General features: G+C 38.2%; 1 protein-coding gene across 6 annotated transcripts in view; it reads left to right on the forward strand.

Moving 5' to 3' along the window:
• SLC28A1 (solute carrier family 28 member 1) overlaps positions 1–19516 on the forward strand; it is a 56448-nt gene that overhangs the window by 9249 nt on the left and 27683 nt on the right. For 3 of the 6 annotated variants that reach the window (XR_012477923.1, XM_074233942.1, XM_074233946.1), the window contains exons 2-6: positions 9421–9523; positions 15361–15449; positions 16556–16650; positions 17664–17847; positions 19260–19401. Coding sequence is in view for 5 of the 6 variants with exons in the window: in XM_074233942.1 (XP_074090043.1) it covers positions 9437–9523; positions 15361–15449; positions 16556–16650; positions 17664–17847; positions 19260–19401 (597 nt within the window). In the remaining variant the exon portion in view is untranslated. The other 3 variants (XM_074233943.1, XM_074233944.1, XM_074233945.1) reach the window with 3 other exon arrangements.

Genomic DNA, 19516 nt, shown 5'->3' on the forward strand with positions numbered 1-19516 from the left:
GCTTAGTCTGAAATCCATTTCTCACCAGTCAAGGAGAGTCAGAGGGATTTGTAACCTGTGAACTCCAAGAAATCTTGCAAGGCCTTTGGGGAGAGCCCCCAAAGGTATGGAAACAAAGAAGAAAGAAAGAAAAAAGAAAGAACATCTATTTCCATGAGTTATGGGAGTGACCCCCCACTGCAGGCAAATTGGGCTATCCAGCTTCCCTCTTTTTTGTTCCTGTTGGGTTTCCATTGAGATTACTCACAAAAATCACACTGCATATAGTTAACAGTCAAGTTTTTTTTTGTAAGGCAATGGGGTTAAGTGAGTTGCAGTGAGTTGCCCAAGTTAATTCATCGAAGTAAGTATTAAATGTCTGAGGTTGGATTTGAACTCAGGTCCTCCTGACTCTAGGGCCAGTGCTCTATCCACTGTGCTACCCAGATGCCCCTATGATCAATATTTTTGAAAATGAATAAAACTACATGAATCAACTGGTATAGACATAGGGAGACTGTTTAACTGCTCAAAACTCCTGATTCCATTGCTGTAAGGCAGAAGAGGTGGTAGCTACTCACTGGGGCTTAGGAAAGTGGAAGTCCTAAGAATCTCCTGTTGCTTCTGTCTTTCTGCTATGCCCTAGCACCCTCCCTTCCCACCAGAGGTAGCTAGGTAGTACAGTGGATAGAACACTGGCCTTGGAATCAGGAGAGGATGGGAGTTTAAATCCAGCCATCTGTAGTCATCCTGATTCATATCAGGCCACTGAACTCAAATGGTTCTGGAGGAAAATATGAGGCTAGTAACTTAGCACACCCCCTCACTCAAACCCAATGGTCTTCTTCAAGAATGAAGGACAAACAACCATTCAGATCCCTGATTTGTTCTGGTCACATCTCCTACTTTTCACCTCATAATCAAAGGGTAGACTTAGCAAAGGAAAGCAGGTCTGCTCCATGTCCATGACCATTTTTTGTCCTTCATTTTCCCTTTGTAAAGTTCACCCCATCCTACCTTTTATTACTTTCTCAGGGGTTCCTTCTCTTAGCTAAGGTCAAGGAGCAGACTAGCTATCTCCTTCTTCACAGAATCACAAAACATTAGTGCTAGTAGGAGAGAACTGAAAAATTTTCCTATTCAACTCCCATATTTCATAGAGGAGCATACTGAAGCATAGGGAAGAAAATGATTCACTTAAGGTCATTCATGAAGTTACAGACAGAATTGGTATTAGCATTCAGTTTCCTACTTTAGACCTCTTCCTATGAGGTGCCCCAAATCCATCTTTTCCTTGCTACTTTTCATACCCTTAGAAAGGACCCAAAATCTGAATTGAGATGAATATTTAGCCTACTGAAGACTGATGGTTGTTGACTATTCCATTCTGCAGAAAGTCAAGGAAGAAACTTTTAAGAGTACATCTATATAAAGGAAAGAAACAGTATTTGAAATAGGTCCTGGAAGAAGAGTTTCATATTTTGATAGCAGTTGGTCAAAGACAACCAAACTATATAGAGGCAATTAAAATTAAATAGAGGCAATTAAAAAAGTTAGAATAGATAATTTTGACTATGGGAAATTGAAAAGTTTTGTATAAACAAAATTAATCCATCTGGCAAAAAGAAGGGAAGTGATCAAATGGGGGGGGAATCCTTTATCAAAGTTCTTGGATAAAGGTTTGGTATCTAATTATATATATATTATATACATATATATAATATATATATATAATTAATGAAAATATAACAATTGAAAGCCATTTCCCAAGAATTAATTGGTCAAAGGATATGAACAAATAATCCTCAAAAGAACTGCAAACCATTAGCAACCATATAGAAAAAATGTTCTAAGTCACTGATGATAAGAAGAATGCATCAGGTGGGGTGGCCCATGCCTGTTATCCTTACTTCTGGAGAGACTGAGGTTAGTGGATTCTCAAGTTTGGGAATTCTAACCTATCTTAGGGCTAAACCCATCTGGTTTCCACATTGTCTGACATTAGTATGGTGACCCTCTGGGAGTGTGGGTGCCTACGAATGGACAAGCTGTTCCAAATGAAAAACAAAACAAAACAGGAAAGGTAAAATGTCCTGTGTCAATTATTGTGGGGTTAGGTCCTTGAGAAGTTGTTGCCCTTCCATCCTGGACAAGATAGAGATGGGGTCAGAGGAGGGAAAGAGAGAAAGAGATTAATTAAAACAACTTTAAGAATTCACTTCACAACTAGTAAATTGTCAAAAATGGCCAAAAAAATCATGTTGAAGGGGTTGTGTAAAGATGAGCATATCAATGCATTGTTGATAGAACTGTGAATTAGCAGAACTATTTTGGAAAAACAATTTGGAATTATGCAAATAAAATGATTGAAATATCTCTACCTATGGGATGGCTAGGCACCGGCCCTGGAGTCAGGAGTACCTGAGTTCAAATCTGACATCAGACATTTAATAATTACCTAGTTGTGTGACCTTGGGCAAGCCACTTAACCCCATTGCCTTGCAAAAACCTAAAACAACCAGAAATATTCCTATCCTTTGACTCAGGAATTTCATTGCTTCATATACATAATATATATATACATATACACACACACATACACACACACACACACACATATATATATATATATATATATATATATTCATATATAAAACCCAAGGGAGACAATGGTGAAAAGAAAGTACCATATATAACAAAATATTTATAGAGCTTTTTTTGTTATACAAAGATGCTTAACAAAGGTAACAGAGAACTGGAATCATTGATTGGGGGATAGTTCAATAAATTGTAATATATGAATATAATGGAATATTATTGTGCTATAAGGAACAGCAAATATGATCAAGGCAGAGAGTTATGTAAAGGTTTATATGAACAGATGTACAAATGAAGTAACCAGATCAAGAAAAAATATACATACAATGACTACAATAATTTAAATCAAAAGAGCAACATAAAACAACTAAAAATGAGAAGTTACCTCCCTTCATTCCTTTACTGAGATTTGTATATGGGTGTGTTGAGTGAGGAGGGGAGTTATGGAATATTACATCTATTGTCAGATGATTTCAGATTAATTAGTTTTGATGACTTTTATCTTCTTTCTCTTTTTTCTTTCTTTTAAAAATTCTTTGGGAAAGCAGAGAGGGAAGAGATATAGGGGAAAATTTAAGTGATGTAAAAACAAATTAAATCAATAAACATTTATTTAAAAAATGAATTTGACCAAAAATAAAACACAAAAATCTTATCTGTGGGAGAAGTTTAAAAGAATTTCAGAGAGCCAAGAATTATACAAAGAAAAAATCCAGACCATTAAAATTCAGTTTGGGGGATTCATTTTCTGGCAAGTGAAAGGGTACTGAACTACAGGATAGTTGATCATTTCCAACTGATCTGTTGGTTCAGGAATTTTTTTCTAGAGTTACCTAGAGTGATGGTGTGTATGTCTGTGTGTGTGTGTGTGTGTGTGTGTGTGTGTGTGTGTGTGTTGTCTTGAAAGGCCAACGCCTTCCTCACAACAATGGGAACTTACATAGCAGAGGTGGAGTGGAGGACTATTGAGCTAGTTCTTCCTGGGGTAGAGTAGAGAATATTGATTATAAGGTTGGCTAGCAAAAGGACAGTAGGATGTGTTCTCATCTGGTTCACCCTATATTCTTTCGGATGAAACCATGGTTTCAAAAATATCCCCCAGCTCCTATTTTGAAGATCATTGCCCTGAAAGATCCAAGTGAAATATCCTACTTTTCTGAAAAAAATAGTAAGGTTTTATTTTATTTTATTTTAATTTTGTGCCAGCATGTCCATCACATTGCATTATCTAGGGCATTTTGGGGACAGTAGTTCAAACATTGCCTCAGACAGGGATAGAGAATGGAACAGGGAGAAGTTCTACCTTTCAGGAGTATGATTTAGAAATCAGCCTCATACCTCATCCCTTATTCTCCCCCATTTCTCTTCACAGCATATGAGAAAATAAATGAGACACAGCTATGAGGGATGCCAAGACAGAATAATCACCCAAGAGAGAAAGGACCTATGATGCGGAGAGTGATTATACTCCTGAGGAAACTAAAGAAACTTAGAATAGAAAGGAAGGGTGGTTCTGGTGACTAGGCGAGGACATGGTTCAGGTAAGGACTTGGGAGAAAATGAGTGTCTCTCAAAACATAATAAAATTCATTCACTAAAGTATTTATTAGGCGCACAATGCATTGCTAGAGACTAAATGGGATGCCAAGGATAACATTCTGAGGTCATTTCTCTCACACATACATACACACACACCCCAGAGGAATATATGATTAAATATATATGCAGTGACTCAGTTGAGATAGAGAAATACAATGGAAAGAAAACCTTTACCCTCCCTGAATCTCAGTTTCCTCATCTGTCAGAGGAGCTTAGACAAACTGGTGTCTGAGATCCTTTTTAGCTCTAGATCTGGGATCTAATGGGTGCCAGGGACATGCAGCGAGGCAGAGCTGAGCCTCTCCTTTGATTGCAAAGGGCTGAGTGCATACCTCTGATCCATTCAGTCAATTCAGGTATGCACTAACCCTTCACAATCACAGGTGAGGCTCAACTCTACCTCACTGGCCCTCTCTTTATCCCACATCCTTGGGAGAACAGCAGGGGGAAACTTTCCTGAAGAGGATGAGTCTTGAGCTGAGCTTTGAAGGACACAGTTATTTTCCAGTGGGATACTTTCTAAGAGGTCAGTTAAGAAGTTTTCCATGGAATCTGATTTCCCTAGAGAACCCATGAATGAGTAGAGTAGGCAAGAAAGGAAACATTATAGTCATGGGAGTTAGATTTAGTGTTCAAAAGGTCACTAGAAGTCATGGAATGTAACCTTTTCATTTAACAGTTGAGGAAACTGAGGCCCAGAGAGTTAGCTTACCCAGGCTCATACAGTTAGAAAATGGGTTTTGTACCCAGACTTTCTTAATTAGAAGTCCAGAGCTTTATCTACTATGTCATGCTACCATGAAACCCACCCCTAGAGTTGGTAGGATGGCAAGCAGATGGTTATTTGCAGCACCAGGAACTAATGAGATGGCTGAGAATCTTTGTGTGAGGATCCAGTTCATAACTGAACTCTGACCAGTCTTTTTCCTGATGAAATAAAAGGACAAGGGCAAAGCACAGTCACATTTAGTCTTTTCCTTCCCTGAAAGTAATCGACTTTTTAATTCTATCCATGAGCATTGAGATCTAGTTGCTCATAAATATGTGAGTAAAAAACTGTTTCTGTTTTGTGTATATATATATAAGTTCATATGTTCATATGTGTGTATGTGAGTATGTGTATGGGACTGTGTCTCCTTATGCATACTCTGCATCTATATTTGAGTATGATTCTGTATGCATGCATGTTCCAAATTCAGACAATTTAGGACTTCATAGGAAAAGGAGGTTATATGGGGCTTACCAAGAAGAGTGTGGAGGCAGGTGAAGAGAAGAGAGGGAGAAAAGAGAAGATAAGAGGAACCAAGAATTGTTTCTTTTGTTTTATCTTCATCTTGGTTTATGGTTTCATTTTTTAAAGTCTGGATAAATTACTTTTATATTCCTATTTGTCTGTTCAAATGTGAAATGTTGTTCTGGAAAGTAAAGCATAAATTCTTATAGTGAGTCATTTTTGGTGGAACTTCACCTGAAAAAACAAAACTCCATATATTACTAATTGCAGGGGGTCTGGCTGTGGAAACTAAAGAGAATAGTGGTGTGCAGATGCAAATAATTGATTAGTGAACATCTTATAGTCAAATAGGGATGAGAATGGGAATATCCTCTACACTGAAAGGGCCAATCACTCCTTTCTGATTGGGAAGGGACAGCTTCTGGGATTCATGCTACAAATTCTCACAGTACAGAATACAAATTACAGGGAGGGATGGGTAACTAAGAAACAGGAGTGCTGAGTGCTAATAGTAAGAGCCTAGCACAATCAATGGAATTGATCATCCTCAGTTTAGAGAGAACATTGATTAGATTTGAAGGTTGGTTAGAAAGGTAGTTAATGATTTCTAAATGTTTATTTCTTTAAATCTTGAATTAAACTGGGAATCCTGTTTTAAATAATTCAGATTTGAAGGCATTACCTGTCATTTCACAAATAACCAGGGTTGATTTGGCTGCTCTTGCTTGCTAGTTGGGTGTTGTCTTCCTCATCACCTTATTCTTCCTTCTTGGAGCTGTTCATTTGATCCAATAATATCATTTTGGATAGAATACTGCCTTGGAGTCAGGAGCATGGAAGTTTGAATCTGACCTCAGACACTTGACACTTAGGTTTGTGATCTTGGACAAGTTGCTTAACCTTGATTGCCTCGCATTCAGGCAATCTCCAGTCATCCTGATTCATAGCTCACCATTGGACCCAGATGACTTTGGAGGAGAAAGTGAGGTTGGTGACTTAGTACAGTACCCTCTCACTCAAATCCGGTTCATGTGCTCATCACTTTCCTGATATCATGGTCTTCTAAGAGAATGAAGGACAAGCATCATAATTTTACCTAATGTAATTAGTGAATGAAAAGAAATTTTATTAAGCACTTGCTCAGGGTCAAACATATGCTGTGTTGGGTACACAAATACCAAAGAAGCAATACTGCCCTCAAAGAATTTATATTCTAATAGAGGAAGACACAGAAGGGGAAGTGGTAGCTAGGGAGGAGGGATGTTTTGATTTGGAAAATCAGAGGGATGGGGTAGAGTCAAAGTGGAGCAGACCATCACATCTTTTCCAAAAGGAATGGCAGGGTTGATTGGATTTTGGTTACAGAATTGTAAAGGGAGAAGATGAGACAAGAGGTAACCCCTACAGCATACCAGGTGGTAATTAGTTGGTTGTGGAGTGGTGTGGCTAGAGCTCATTGTAGATGAAGTGAGAGACTAAGGCAACCATAGACAGACACAGTGGGTGCTATAGGTCAAGCGTAAAAGTACTATTTTTAGTCAAAGATAAGATTATATCAAGATGATGAATTGTTGTACTTTATGTTTTTAATAAACAGTTTTATTTTACAGAAAAATTAATATTTGAGTGGGAAGAGCATACTATATTCTGTCTTCTCTATGGAAAACCCATTCATTTGAATCTTGAAGCATAGTAAAGGCTGTTGTTTGTATTTTATTCTCAAAGATAAGGTGCTGCCATGGCATCTAAGTGAATTGAATTTAAGTGAGGGAGCACTGTGCAAAGTCACCAGCCTCACTTTCTCCTTTGGAGTTATCTGGGTCCAGTAGTCAGATATAGATCAGTGTGATTGGAGATCCTCTACTACCTGCCTGTTGGCAATGTTCCTAGATTGAAGATATAATCCCCAGAGACAAATACCAAAACCCCAAACTCCAACTTTCCATGTGCTGACTTTGCAGATCCAAATCTAATAAGTAATAGCAAGCATTGAAGAAGGAAATAAAGGACAAGATTTTGTGACTGATTTCTAATACTGAACGGAGATTATGGTTGTTGATATTCCCATTTCCTTCTCTTCTCCATTGTTGCCATTGTTACATTTTTCTTGGTTGGAGGATTCTCTCCAGTAGTAGAGGCTTAATACAGTATTTGTAGAAGGTCAAAAGAGATTAAAATTCTTTACCTAATTACATTAGGTAAAATTATGATATTTGTCCTTCATTTTAAAAGAAGACCATGATATCAGGGAAGTGATGAATTGGATTTTAGTGAGAGGGTACTGTACTAAGTCACCAGTCTCACTTTCTTTTCCAAAGTTATCTGGTTCCAATGGTGAACCATGAATCAGGATGACTGGAGATTGCCCTGAATGTAAGGCAATCAGGGTTAAGTGACATGTCCAAGGTCACAAAGCTAAGTGTCAAGTGTCTGAGGGCAGATTTGAACTTCCATTCTCCTGACTCCAAGGCAGTGTTCTATCCAAAATTATATTCTTGGACCAAATACAAAGCTTCAATAAGGAAGTATAAGGTATTAGGAAGTCAACATCCAACTAGCAAGCAACAGCAGTCAAATCAATCCTGGTTGAAGCTTTCCTTACCGTTTGATTATCTCCTTCTGGACCTCTTGGGAAAGAGATGACTTATGAGGAGATCGTTAACATGGAACCAAATTCTTAGAACATTTCAGTGCTGAGATTATTGTTTTCTTGAGAATAGAAAGGTGTCCTGGCTTTATGGGTTTCATATATTTTTGTCTTTTTTCTTTAGAACAGGATATGTTGTATTATTGTTATTATACAGGTCATAATGAGGAGTATTATTTAAAGGGAGAGAGGGGAAGGAAATGAGAGACGAGGGTACTAGGACAAAAGGCTGTGTTCCATCTTTCAGAGTTTCTTCAATGAATGATCTACATCTAAAATAATTCTATTGGTTCTTTCTTTGGACAACATCAAAGCAAGGAAGTTGTAATGATCATAGGATCATAGATTTGAAGCTGAAGGTCATCAAGTTCAACCTCCTTGTTTGATATAGATGGAGTAAACTCAGGGAGTTTAAATGATTTGCCCAGGATCATACTCTAGTAAATGACATAGGCAAGGATTTGAGTCCATGATTTATCTACCATGTTGTTTCTAATGAATTTGTATGTTTTGAAGTCAACCCTGTGAAAGGTCCCTGCACAGGCCCTGCCTCCTCAGGATGGCAAGATGAAATCCCAAGAAATTCCAGGCTTTAGTGGATTATCTGTTAAAGTTCCTGTGCCTTGTTAGTTCCACTTTTCATATATATATATAGATATATAGATATAGATATAGATATAGATATATATATATAGATAGATATATATGTATATATATCTATATCTATATCTATATATATATATAGATATATAGATATAGATATAGATATAGATACATATATCTATCTATCTATATATATATATAGATAGATAGATATATGTATCTATATCTATATCTATATCTATATATCTATATATATATATGCAGTGTTGGGACATGGAAGCCATGATTTCAAGTCCAAACTAAACTTCTATATAACCACATAACTTTGATCCAGTCACTTAAATTCTCCTGTGTCTTTGTTTCCTCTTTTGTAAAATGGGGTGTAGGGGAGTTACAGACTAGATGATTTCTAAGGGCCCTTTCTATTCCAATATAAGTCATCTAATCCATGATCCAAGTCATGCTTTTACCTATTTTCCTAAATTCATGAGATAAGAGTCTACAGAAAATTCTATTGTAAGGAAAGTAGAAACCCAGAAGTCATTTATACAGATGAATTGCCTGAGGGTCTGGGAATAGAAATGGTTTACTGAAATCTGGGCTTCAGAGTCAGGGATGAGCTTTTCTTATATCTCTCCACTAATACAGACTATGAACATGCTGCTTACTCCTTCCATTCTGTACCAATCCTAAACTTGGTGTCAGCTCTCACTCTGTCCTCTCGGAGCAGAGATCTTTTCAACCCTTGCTTATTTTTCAGCTGAAAGACCCAGGAAATGGAGGAAAAAAACCAAGGAAGACAAGAGCCTATTTCTCTTACTACTCTGGAGAATGGTGTGGCGAATCCTGGAATGAACTTCCTGGTAATCTTTTGACTCCTGTACCCTGACAATTTCCAGATCAACAAGTCCTTTTGGCCTCTAAAATCCCCTGGTCACCTCTCCCAGCACCATAAATTTGAAATCATCTTTGCTCAAGTTATTCCCTCTTCCACTCAAAATTAATTCTATCATTTCATTCATTCAAATATTTATTGAGGACCTTCTATGTGTTCAGAATTGTGATTGATATTTGTGGGGAATACAAAGATATCTAAGATGTTTAAAGAGTTCTCTTAAAGCACATTCTTCAAATATCTGAAAATGTCACGAGGAAAAGGGGATTGGATATGTTCAAGATTCTACTCTAACTTCCACATAGCTTTAAGACGATGCTTTTTCAAACTTAAATCTGATCACGACACTCCTCTAAATCTTAATAGTTTCTGGGTTAAACTCCTCAGATGAACATTTTTAAAAAGTTTTTATTTAATTTTACTTTTTTTCAATTAACAAGCATTTTTGTCTCCAAACTTATCTCCATCACATCTCCCTAAACATTTTAACAACTATGCAGAGTCAAGCAAAATAAATTCTCATTTTGACTATTCCCCCAAATGTATATCTCATTCTGAAGTTGGGTGATTGGTTTGCAGAAGTTAAAAACTCATGACCCTCTGACCCTGGAGTGGTGTAAAAAGAAAAAAACACAGATTTGTGCTGCTACGAACACAAATAGAGAAAGCTAAAGAAAGTGTTTATGGGGCAAAGAACTAGAAATCAAGAAAATGTCCAATAATTCAGAAATGGTTGAAAGTATTATGGTATATGGGTGGGATGAATGTAACCACTTAAATAAATTTCATAGATTTCTTAAGGCATGAAGAGAAAAAGCTTTATTCAATTCTTGAGAAGCAGACCCCAAATATATAATAATAATAATAATATATTATTATTATTATTATTATATTTGCCTTAAAGATAAGAATGAGGCAAAGGGACAAAAGACCCTAAGGGTCATATATCGTAATTCGATTCCCCCCGCCAACTGACCCATCCACATTATTGAGGAATGTGGTCTTCACAATCTAAACATGTAAACTAATCTAAAGAAAAAAAAGCATTTAATTCAAACAGAGACAGGATTACCCCTCCAGTCCAGAGGAATGTTCTGACTTCAACAGATAAGACAGGGTCAGTTGACTCTTTACATTTTGGTCATGATACCCCAGAAGTTGCTTGTCAGGGGGGGGAGGGGCAGAAGAGATATAACACACAGTTCAACTATTTCTAATCTATAATATTCTATTGAAGAAATCTCAGGCCTTATCCCATTCAGTATACAAACATAATAGAAAACTATTGTGTCAAAAGAAATGATAAAAGGGATAGTATCAGAGAAATCTAGGAAGACTTGTAGGTACAGAATAAAGTGAGTAGAACCAGGAGGACAAATTATAAAATTATCACAACATTGTAAAGACAAACATATAAAAAAATTAAGAATGTTCATCAATGGAATGACCAACTACAATTTCAGAGAATAAAAAAAATGAGGCATGCTAGCAAACTCCTGACAAAGAGGTGATGAACTCAAGTTGCAGAATTGATGTAGGGGAATTAGGGCACAGAGTCATATTGTAATTTTATGTTTATGTTGGAAATAAATTTCTGTAATCTTCTTTACATATTTAATATTTTTTTCTTGGTTTTTGCTTTGACCTTGGCCACACACTCATCTATTACATAGGCATTGTAAAATGTACAAATGAAGCCTTTTCTCCTTTCTCTTATCTTTTTGGGGCATAGATCTTGTTGTGGTATTACAGCTTTCCAGAATTACTGGACCAATGCCATGAATAGTACACTAATTAATATGCCTCATTTACCTTAGCCCCATCATCATTTGTCATCTTCTTTTGTCAATCTGATTTAATTATGAGTTGGAATCTCAGAATAATTTTAATTTGCATTTCTCTGATTATTGGTGATTTGGAGCATTCTTTGTTATGACTATTTATAGCTTGAATTTCTTCTTTTGAAGACTACCTCTTCATATCCTTTGACCATTTATTAATTGGAAAATACTTTGACATTTAAAACCTTCTTTATTCTGGTTCCTTTTGTTTTTATCTCATATTTTTTCCTTCATCAACTCTTCATTCTTGTCAAACTGGTCTCATGGCTAATACTCATTCACAATATTCTATTTCTTGCCTCTATGATTTTGTACAAGTTGTGGCTAGAATGCACTCTTTTTTAAAAATTTAATATTCATTTATTCTCATTTTGTACAAACAATTTTTTTATACATTAATAAAATATTCTTGGGTGACTCACTTGGGTGATAAAGGGGAGAAAAAAATTAAAATTAAAATTAAAAAAATAATAGTAATAATTGTAGGTATGGCCAGGTGGTGCAGTGGATGGAGCACCAGCCCTGGAGCCAGGAGCACTGAAGCCCATATCTGGCCCTGTACACCCAACAATCACCCAGCTGTGTGACATGCAAGCCACCCCAACCCCACTGCCCTGCATAAACAGAAAAAAGAAAAAAAAGACCTAAAATAAAATAAAATAATAATAATAGTAGGGGCGGCTGGGTGGTGGACAGAGCACTAGTCTTTGAGCCAGGAGCACCTGAGTCCGAATCCGGCCTCAGACACCCTACGATCACCCTGCTATGCGGCCCCAGGCAGGCTACCCAGCCCCATTTGCCCTGCACCTCCCCCCAAATAATAATAATAATAAAAAATGTGCTTCAGTCTGTGTTCCAACACCACCAACTCTGTCATGGGTGGATCACATTCTTTATGATAAGTCCATCACAGAACTTACTTCCATATTTTTCCACTGTTGCCATTGCTGATCGCAACTCCCTCCTTTCGTATTTCTCCACTACCATATACTATATTTTCTCTTTCCTTTCACTGACTCTGCTGTAGGATAGCTGAGTGGCACAGCAGACAGATCCCTGGCCCTGGGGCCAAGAGGCCTGGAGCCCCCATACCACCCCTTAGGCCCAGCATCCACCTGGCCCTAGGGTCCCAGACAGGCCATCTAATCCCAGCCCCTTGCAAGAAGTAAAAAAGAAAATCTGACCACTTTCCCCCCATGGTCCATCCTCTCCTCCTTCATTCACATCCCCACCCCTTCCCCCTATTCCCCCCCTCTCCTTCTTATGCCAGATGTCTATATCCCATTGAGTATATATGCTGTTTCCTCTCCTAGCTACCTCTGATGAGAGCGAAGATTCCCTCATTCCCCCTTGTCTTCCCCCCTTCCATATCATTGCAATAGCTCATTGTAATAAAGAAAAATCTTATTATATGAAATATCCTGGCCTATTCCTCCTCTCCTTTTTCTTTCTTCCATTACATTTCCCTTTTTTCCATCTACTCCATTTTTACACCATATTTTATCTTCAAATTCAGCTTTCTCCTGTGCTTCATCTATAAAAGCTCCTTCTACCTGCTCTGTTAATTGAGAAGGTTCATATGAGTATTATCAGTGTCATTTTTCTATACAGGAATACATGCAGTTCATCATCATTAAGTCCCTCATATTTTCCCATTCTCCTCCAATCTCTATGCTTCACCCGAGTCCTGTATTTGAAGATCAAACACTCTGTTCAGCTCTGGCCATTCCAACAGGAACATTTGAAATTCCCCTGGTTCATTGAAAGTCCATCTTTTTCCCTGGAAGATGACATTCAGTTTTGCTGGGTAGTTCATTCTTGGCTGCATTCTAAGCTCTTTTGCCTTCCAGTATATTATATTCCAAGCCCTATGATCTTCCAATGTAGTTGCTGCTAAGTCCTGTGAGATCCTGATTGGAGCTCCATGATATTTGAACTGTGTCCTTCTGGCTGCTTGTAATATTTTCTCTTTAACTTGGGAGTTCTGGAACTTGGCTATAATATTCCTGGGGGTTGCTTTTTTGGGATCTCTTTCTTGGGGGGATCTGTGGATTCTCTCCATTTCTATTTTGCCCTCTGCTTCTAGGATATCAGGGCAATTTTCCTGTAGTGATTCTTTGAAAATGATGTCAAGGCTCTTTTCCTGATCATGACTTTCACTTTCAGGTATTCCAATAATTTTTAAATTATCTTTCCTAAATCTGTTTTCCATATCAGTTGTTTTTTCAATGAGATGTTTCACATTTTCTTCTAATTTTTCATTCTTTTGGTTTTGAAGTATTGAGTCCTGATTTCTCATAAATTCATCAATCTCCCTGAGTTCTATTCTTTGTCTGAAGGATTTGTTCTCCTCAGAGAGCTTCCTTATCTCTTTTTCCATCTGGCCAATTCTCCTTTTTAAATCATTCTTCTCCTCAATAACTTTTTTGAACTGTTTTATCCATTTGACCTAACCTGATTTTTAGCATGCTATTTTCTTCAGCATTTTTTTGGATTTCCTTGACTAAGCTGCTGACTTCATTTTCATGTTTTTCCTGCATCTCTCTCATTTCTTTTCCCAGTTTTCCTTCTAACTCCCTCATTTGATTTTCAAAATCTTTTTTGAGCTCTGTCATAGCCTGAGCCCAATATTTCTATGGTTAAAATTTATATATTATATTTTAATATAATATTTTATTTTAACATAACAATATGCTATTACATACATGTTTTAATATAAACTTTATAGTTAAAAATATTATTAAAGAACCTTTCACTTTACCTAGTTTTACCCTGACTCTTCTGTAGAATAACAACAAACTTCTAGACTTTAATGTTTTCAATTATGCATTCATTAGGGGCCTCTTAGATACAAAGTTATGGGGATACAAAATAAAAGGTAAAACAATTTCCTGTCATTTTGAGAGACAATATACATCTAATATAGAAATAAGGAAATGAAGTATGTATGAAATGATTTCAAGACAGAGTGTGTGTTAATGACTTAGGAAATCAGGAGAAACATTACTCAATAGCAATATATGAGTTTGGTTTTAAAGGAAATTCTCTGAAATAGTTGTTGGTAATTGCATTGATCAGAATTCTTAAGTCTTTCAAAATTGTCTTTACAATGTTTGTTTGGTCAATGAACAAATTCACCGTTTGTGACTTACTTAAATTTACAAAATGCTTTCCTTACAACAGTCATGTGCCTTAGAAAGATTGGTATAGGGGGAAGAACACTGGATATAGAAACAGAAAACTTAGGTTTGAGACCTAACTCTGCTATCTACTAGTTCTATAGATCCAATAAACCCATTTAGTCTATCTAGACCTCAGTTTTGTTACCCATAAAATCAGAATGAACTTGTATCAGATCTACCCACCAGCCTGAGAGCTCCATGTAGGTAGGACCTGGGTCTTATGTAGATAATTTGCCACCTTCCTCATCAAGTTGTTAAGAGATAAGTTATTATATGACTTATTATCACCCCATTTTTCCAGATGAAGTAACCGAGTCTTGATGGGGTTCATTGCCTTGCCCATAGTTATATAGCTAACAAGTGTCAGAACTGGGATTTGAACTGAATTTTTCCAACTTGAAATTCAGAATTCTTTCCACTGTGCCACACACAATGGGGAAGGGAATAAGTCTTTATATGGCACCCACTATGGGGCAGACACTACACTATTAAAAAATGAATATTATTTCATTTGAACCTCACAATAATCTTGAGGGGCAGATATTATTTTGCCCATACTATAGTTGTGGAAACTGAGACAAACAGAGGTCAAATGCCTAGCTAGTAAATGACTAAGATTGGATTTAAACTCAGATTTTTCTGGTTTTTCATTCCAGTGCTTTGTTTAGTTTGTCATCAGATACCTTAGTGGTACTCGTTTTTACCTTTTCTCTGATACCTGCTCTTAGTGAATATTTGCTGACTTTCCTCTTTCACTGTCTGGTCCTTGTCTGTATGTGAAGGAGGAAGGCCAGGATACTGATGGACCTGTGTGGGATGAAGAGCGGGGGACTGGTGTGGATACTGAAGCCAGGTCACCCCCATCCTGGAGGTATGAGACTTAGAACTTCTGTTTATATAGTAACAAGAGCTAAAAGCAGTAGCAGGAGGCAGTGAGAGAGATGAAGATTCTAGTCAGTCTCCTTTGTTCCTTTTTTCCTCCACCTTCCAAACCTATACCAGTGTCCTCTGATTATAGGTACTGAGGAAATCCTGAAGTGGACAAGAAGAAATTTTAAGAAATAGGGATGAGGGATCTGCTCCACCTCTCTATCATTTATACCACCTTTTCACAGGTCATATCTTGAATCTCAGGAGATTCCAAGAACCCACTTAAGACTGTGGGTTGTGAGAAGGAGGTTCCAACATAGAAATGTCCACCTGGCTTTCTGTAAAAGGGAAGCATATGGTGGGGGGGAGGGGATGCAGAAGATTCCATTCTAGGGATTGAAATGTTAGGATAATATTCCTAGTCAGAGCATGGGAACTGAATAGTGCTATGGACCTGCATGTGTTTTTCTATGTCATACATCTATTACACATGCCAAATGCATATATTATATATGTGTAATTATATAATATAGAACATTTATGTATATTGTAAATTATACATTTTATATGTATGTATATATATTATACATATATACACAAAGCCATGGTAGTCAGTACCAAAGTAGTTGGTGTATATACACATATATACATATATATTCCCTGCCCCTCTCTATAAAAACACAATATATAAGTACTATATATATTTATATGCAGGTATATTTGTATACTGTGTACACACACACACACACACACACACACACATATATATATGTGTACGTATGTATATATAAATATATGTGTATAGACACAATATGCATGTATGAAGGATAGTATTTCTGAGGCTTGCAGCTTTAAGTTCCCTTTCCTGTTGAGAGTATGTCATCTGGGGATGATATTCATCCATTTCTGCCTAGGATAATGTTTGCTCTGACCCCCTGTCCTCTGACATTGGTTCATCCATTGGGATGGCATTGCAGCCATTTAGCTTTTTGCAGGACTAGACAGATTTATCCCCCCAGAAGTTTCCCAGGATCCCTGATGTGAAGGGAATTAGTTGGATTGGATGAGAGCTGAGCAAAAGCAATCACTAATTATTGGCTCTGGTAGGAGAAGATTGCAACCTGCTTCTTTGAAAGTGAGAGCGTTTTGCAGAAACCATGCTGAACTTTTTCGATGGCTCTTCTTGGGACTGCTAAGTACAGGTGAGACACTGAAACTGTTCTTTCTAGGGACACAGAGGAGTTTCACAAGTCCCCAACCAAAGTTCGCAAAAGATTCCTTCCAGTGCTGGTTACCAGAGAGGTGCCAATTCTGGAATTCCCACAAATTTTCTCTCTAGAGTTTGGCTTCCCCCTTTTTCAGCATCTCCCAAAGAGTCCACTCTTTCCAGTGTGTCTTCTCCCAGGTCCTTGATATGCTCTGTCCCTTTCCCTCTGATTCACCTGGAAACAGCTCACACTTCAAAGTTCATTGAAGGCAAGACCTATGCCTTCCTTGTCTTGGTATCCTTCCCCTGTGCCTTACATATGATTAGCAGCCATTGCATATTTGTTAATTGACCAGTTACATAATTGGTGGTTGAGAGATGACACTATAAGAAGAAAGAATACTGTTCTGAATCTGTAGACCTGGGTTCTAGCTTTTGCTTTGCTATTAACTAGGTGGGTGATTCCAGGTAAATTATTTCTTACTCTTCCTTCAGTTTTCTCAGCTATAGAATAGAGGGGTTGCATTAAATGATTTCCAAAGTCTCTTGCAGCTCTAACAATCTATCTTTATTCTTAAACTTAGTGGAAAAGACATGACTCTGTGAAGAGACCACTCAGGTCCCTTCCGATTCTCAAATTCTGTAGTTCTCTGTGTCCAGTGTCCTGACTTTCCATCATGCCTGTGTGGCCTTCTTCACCTTGCTTAGCCTCCTCAGGTCTCAGTTTTCTCATCTATAAAGTAAGAGATTGGATTAGATGACCTCCAAAGTTTCTTCCACTTCCATATCAATGATCTTATTTTATGATCATGCTCTTATGGGATTGAATCTTTGATTATCCAAGACTGGACAGTGAGACCAATTGAGGCACTGTCTTCCCACCCTCACTGTCCCTGTAGCTTCTATTAAGGGGTAGAGAAAGGCAAAACTGCCTGGGGGTAGGGGTGGCACTTCCTCTGGGGAAGCCATGACCCTGAAGTTCTCCCCATACCCCTTCATCTCTTCTAGCTTATGCTGCCTTTGTGCTGACAGCCTGCCTCCTGGATTTCCAAAGGGCTCTGGCTTTGTTCATCCTCACATGTATAGTCCTTTTCTCTCTGGCCTACAGCCTATTCAAAAAACTTTTGGGAAAGAAACTGTTAAGATGTCTGAAGCCCCTCAGTAATCCTAGGTTGAACCTCTGGCTAAAACGGTGAGTAAGAGAAGGTCCCTTGGATACCTGACTGCCTTACCTTGCACCTTTTAGTGGATCATTCTGAACTGGATTAGGCTGTCGTGATACCATGTCCCACACTTTCCACAGTTACCTTGGGGAGATAATCTTATTTAAGTTTTGAGGACCCCGACTCATTTCACTCACTGCTGGGCTTTTTTTCCCCAGGAGAGTCTTCCCACACAGTGGTAGAACTGATCAAATAATGCTTGTTTTCTCTAGTTACCCTTACTGAGCTCAGTAAGATCTCCAAGGTTTCAAAGCTCTTCCATCTTAGTCTAATTTGTGTGCTTCCTCCCATGATTTTTAAGTGAGCTGTAATAGTCTTTGCTCAGCCTCAGGCTTTGGATTCCCACACCAGCATTTCCCTGGTCCCTGGGTCATAGCGTCCTGGGCCATTGGCCAACTTGGATTAGCTTTTGCAGACTTGGGTGCTGAGGTCCTGGCCCTGAGTATATCATTAAGGGCTCTATTACTTGAAGAATGTACAACCATGGAAAGGAAGAATCACCCAACAAACAGGATTGATTCTTCACCCTGTCCTCAACATATATTCTACTTAAACCTCCTGTTGTTGAAAGGACATGCTCAGTAGGGACATCCACCTTTCCTCACCCCCTTTAGAATTTGCTGTTCTGGAATGCCAGACTCTTAAGGTATGAGAGAGATGTAGGAAGCTCCTGACAGAGGTTGGAGACTGGCCAGGTGTTGACTGGTTTTCTCACCTGACTCTTCACACTGGCAATATTCCTGGGCCCCTGTGAATCTGAACCCGGCAGAAATTGCACAAGTGCCCTCTGTACCTACCTTTTAGGGCTGGGCCTGCTTTGTCACAATTAGGGACAAACTCCATGAGGGCAAAGGATCTATCTTATCTAAATCTTGTTTCTCCCTCAAAGCTTATCTTAATGATCTGCACAAGTCAGTGGACAAGACCCTGTGATTTTACAGACCTGTCTTAGAAAGTTGTATTAGAAATCAAAATCCAGAGTTTAAATGGTTGCTCATGGTCACAAATCTGGTTAAATATAAGTGGTGGGATTTGAACCTAGGTCTTCCTGATTCCAAGTTTAGTAATCTATCCACCATACTCTGTTTCTTCTGATTCTGGACTCATGAGACAGTTCATGTTTACACAAAGAATGAACAATCAGCAGGCATGGTTCCTGGGCTAGATCTGAATGTCTGTACAGCCTTTGGAAAAATCACAAATCCAATTCTAAATCTAGTTCAGAGCCCCAAGGAGACCTATGTCAAAACTTTCTCTTTGTTCTAGATTAATCTAAGGGAAACATGATTCTCCTGAATACTAGTGCTCTAGGGTAAAGCTGTGGTTGTAAAGCTTTTGGTGGGTAATGAGTAACAATATTCCCCGGGGCCTTCATCTGCAGGTGCCTAGGGGCAGCTGCTTTGGTGGGCCTGGTATTGTGGCTGGCTCTGGATACCTCTCAACGACCGGAGCAGCTGGTGTCCTTTGCAGGCATCTGCATGTTCGTCATCATCCTCTTTGCCTGCTCTAAACATCATCACTCAGTGAGTCTCCAGGCTGGGATTAGGGGGCTGGTAGGGAGGGATGCAGCATCTTCTTTCTTCTCCAGTGGGTTTCCCAGTAATTTCTCAGGGCTTTCTTTGGTCAGGAGAAGCCTGC

This window comes from Macrotis lagotis, chromosome 4, assembly GCF_037893015.1.
Source record: "Macrotis lagotis isolate mMagLag1 chromosome 4, bilby.v1.9.chrom.fasta, whole genome shotgun sequence".
Lineage (NCBI taxonomy): Eukaryota > Metazoa > Chordata > Mammalia > Peramelemorphia > Peramelidae > Macrotis > Macrotis lagotis.